Source organism: Sinocyclocheilus grahami, unplaced genomic scaffold (genome assembly GCF_001515645.1).
Source record: "Sinocyclocheilus grahami isolate Dianchi unplaced genomic scaffold, SAMN03320097.WGS_v1.1 scaffold176.1, whole genome shotgun sequence".
NCBI classification, from domain to species: domain Eukaryota; kingdom Metazoa; phylum Chordata; class Actinopteri; order Cypriniformes; family Cyprinidae; genus Sinocyclocheilus; species Sinocyclocheilus grahami.
This window is the reverse complement of record NW_015505355.1, coordinates 1,599,635-1,603,755: the sequence shown is the minus strand read 5'-3', so window position 1 is coordinate 1,603,755 and position 4,121 is coordinate 1,599,635. Positions and strand designations below refer to the sequence as shown.

Below are 4,121 nucleotides of genomic sequence, written 5' to 3'. Positions count from 1 at the left end.
CCCAAATGTGCACGCAAAGAAAGAAGGCGTGGTTTCAGTAACCGCAGTTAGTGTTGAAGCAGCATGTCAGGGAGACGCTGTGTGTTTCTAGACGAAAGCAAAAGCACTTTATTTGGCCTTCCGGAAGTAGATGCATTTAGGAATCTTTAGGATACAGAGAACAGCAATGCATTTTATGGACGACCGTTTCATGAACCTAGGAGAGGAGGTAATTCTGAAATGCGTGAGAGAGAAAGAGTCAGCAGTCTTAACCGCAGCTTGTGTACTGCATCATTACTGTGTCTGTTCCCTTTCGGGCTTGAACTGATGGTAAAACTAATGACATTATTTACTGTCTTTACATTAGTTTTGAAAGATGAAGCTTGCGATTATGGTAAGGGGCGTTACATTTCCGACGAGTGCTTGTGGTGTTCGGCCAATCACAATGCACTGGGTCAGCTGGCCAATCAGAGCAGACTGCGCTTGTCGGAAGGAGGGGCTTTGTAGAAAACGAAGCGTTTGAGAGAGGCGGGGCATAGAGGACCTACAATAATGTACAGTATTTGAAAAATAATGTGTTTTTTGAACATTAAAGCATGTCAGCATATTCTGTTACACCAAATACACAAAATAATGATCTTTAAAAAAAGCATCATATGACCCCTTTAATAAAGCACTATTTTAGTTTTTGTTCAGTATCAATTTTAAAACGATCAGTTAATTAATCGGTATCGGCCAGTGTGGTCCAACCTAGCTATCGGTCGACCTCTACTACACACACACACACACACACACAACACCATTCAAAAGTTTAAATCAAACAAATTATATCATCAGCATAATTTCTATGCAAAGTTGAATGGAAAAAAACCCTACTGTATGTGTCCAACATATATTTGACGAGCTTTTCTGATTAATTGCAAAACAAATGAAGAGCCTGCAAGCCAATCATTTGGGAACCTTTTTAAAAAGATACATTTCATCAAGATATATTACAACACACAGCAACCTTGGATACACCTTAAATATGACATAAATAATATGGGTTCAGGTGGCTTCACAAGACAACATGGTGTGCAGAACAGTTATATAGCACCTAGCAAACAAAGTATTGTTGTGGGTCCATGGTACAGTAATAATATCATATACTATATGATTAACATAGGAGTACATGTTACTCCAGTGTACTTGAAAGTATATTATGCCCCCAAACATACTCTGAAGATCCTACTTTGTGGCAGTGTTTGATGACAAGGTTTTAAACTCTCAACCAGAGCAGATGATAATGATTCACAATGCACTGGGTCAGCTGGCCAATCAGAGCAGACTGCGCTTGTCGGAAGGAGGGGCTTTGTAGAAAACGAAGCGTTTGAGAGAGGCGGGGCATAGAGGACCTACAATAATGTACAGTATTTGAAAAATAATGTGTTTTTTGAACATTAAAGCATGTCAGCATATTCTGTTACACCAAATACACAAAATAATGATCTTTAAAAAAAGCATCATATGACCCCTTTAATAAAGCACTATTTTAGTTTTTGTTCAGTATCAATTTTAAAACGATCAGTTAATTAATCGGTATCGGCCAGTGTGGTCCAACCTAGCTATCGGTCGACCTCTACTACACACACACACACACACACACAACACCATTCAAAAGTTTAAATCAAACAAATTATATCATCAGCATAATTTCTATGCAAAGTTGAATGGAAAAAAACCCTACTGTATGTGTCCAACATATATTTGACGAGCTTTTCTGATTAATTGCTAAACAAATGAAGAGCCTGCAAGCCAATCATTTGGGAACCTTTTTAAAAAGATACATTTCATCAAAATATATTACAACACACAGCAACCTTGGATACACCTTAAATATGACATAAATAATATGGGTTCAGGTGGCTTCACAAGACAACATGGTGTGCAGAACAGTTATATAGCACCTAGCAAACAAAGTATTGTTGTGGGTCCATGGTACAGTAATAATATCATATACTATATGATTAACATATGAGTACATGTTACTCCAGTGTACTTGAAAGTATATTATGCCCCCAAACATACTCTGAAGATCCTACTTTGTGGCAGTGTTTGATGACAAGGTTTTAAACTCTCAACCAGAGCAGATGATAATGATTCAACACTGTAACAAACGAGAAGTTGTTGCGCGCGCAGCATCAGTGCAGCCTAAACGTTGTCTACGCAAACAGCTCAGTGGGGTTTATACAACAGCCAGCATATTAGTACCAAACTCCCGGTGTCTATACACACGTATAACTGCATTAACAGTTCAACACAACGCGAGCTTCTCCACACGAGTGCATCAGTAGCGCATTAGCAGCTAAAGCAGCTCAGCTCAAAACAACACGAAGAGCGCACACTTACCCCCAAATGACATAGTTAGTCTTGACATTTTTAGGCCAGGAGAATTCTCCGAAAATAACCTCATCCCCTTTCGCAACAATCTCCTTTTTCTGGATGTTGTACAGGCGAAGAACACTCAACACGTCCGCCATGATCGCGCCTCCTCATTACGAGTGTTTTATTTAAGACCCAGCAACTTCTCAGTACCGGGGCTGCCTCGAATAGCGCCTATATAAATTAATGAATTAAAATGCTTTTTTATCGTATTTGTTGAGATTCAGCCACAATAGAGACAATATAAGCAAATTAAGTAAAGGGATTATTTATAGGTGGATAAAAGCTAAGCATTAAAAAGTATTTAAGACTCGAATGCACAGTTCAGGCAAATCTGGGGCAGCTAAACCGAACAGCCTTGACAGCACACACACACACACACACATACACACATATATATATATATATATATATATATATATGAAAGAAAAAATTATTTTAGAGTTCTATTCTATAAGACAAAATAGTTTAAAGTTCATTTCATATAACTTTTTCAAAGTTTCAAATAAGTTTTTTAACTTTATTAATTTAATAATTCCTTGTATCACTTGTATTTATTTGATTATTGTTTTCTAAACAAGTTCCTAATTATTTTATTATTACATTCAAATATTTTCAGCCTATCATATTCTCTAAAAAATAAAAAAATATACCATTAACACTCGGAATTAGCACTATAACTGCTACTTATAATAAATTCAGTAGAGTGAAATTCACATTTTACATCACACAGACTTGCTGTGAATAGAATACAGTCCAAGTAGCAACATTTTAGAACAGAATTACCAAGTATCACAAACAAATCACTCTCAAAAGGCTCTTTATTAATTGATCATTAATGTGTTATTAACAGAAAAACATTTTTTTTTGACAGAACCCAATTGGCAAGGGGAAACATCATGTGAAGTATACATTTGAACAGCATTTTTGGCTTGAAAGACTATTGAATTATTATTTTAATAGTGTTGATAAACTTTATGAGGTCACCTTATGAAACAAATGTATTCAGCAATATATATTTAAAAATGTAATAAACTTTGGTAACTTGCTATCATGTTAACTACAGTATAGGAACAAATTCAATAAAAACGTGGCAAATAAATTTCAATTTGTATCCCAATTTTGTAACATCCACGAGAGCACAGCCTTTCATTATTTGTCATATTTATTATCCCATAATTCAAGAATTTTAGATCTAAATGATCTGTAATATTACACACATAGGTACATTAAGTATTGCATCTCAAAAGGAACAGGTAGTAATTGTCTACAGAAGTTTTAGTGTTTGTTAGTTTGTGCCTACTTTTTCCTAACGTAATAATCATCCTAGCAGCAGTAGCAAACTTATAACCTCGATTTGACACTAAGAGACACAAAGAGCAAAAGAAAATGCACAAAAAAGTAACTTTCTACACATATAAAATGAATCTAGACGCAAGATCCATTAACAAGCGCTATAATTCAATCCATTCACCTCGTTTTCACAATTCTGAAATGTTATTTAGTTCATCAAAAGTGTGCCACAGAGCAAACTGCTAAATATTCAGGTAAGTCTTAACCAGACTTAAGTGTCAAGCCTCTCTTGAATCATAATAAATGGTTATTTGCGATCGTATATCAAATAGTTACTGGACCACAGAACACTTAAAACATTACTGATGAGTTTAGTCATTTAGGCTACACGGGTTTCAGAGAACATCAGATTGCTCGATTTCCATTTC

At 35.6% G+C, this 4,121-nt stretch overlaps 1 protein-coding gene across 1 annotated transcript in view; it reads right to left on the bottom strand.

The window, feature by feature from the left end:
• cdc73 (cell division cycle 73, Paf1/RNA polymerase II complex component, homolog (S. cerevisiae)) overlaps positions 1 to 2,527 on the bottom strand; it is a 45,745-nt gene extending 43,218 nt beyond the window's left edge. Inside the window, exon 1 of the mRNA XM_016283620.1 lies at positions 2,368 to 2,527. Within this exon, the coding sequence (XP_016139106.1) occupies positions 2,368 to 2,498 (131 nt within the window). The 5' untranslated portion in view covers positions 2,499 to 2,527. The remainder of the gene's footprint in view (positions 1 to 2,367) is intronic.
• Positions 2,528 to 4,121: the final 1,594 nt, after the last annotated feature.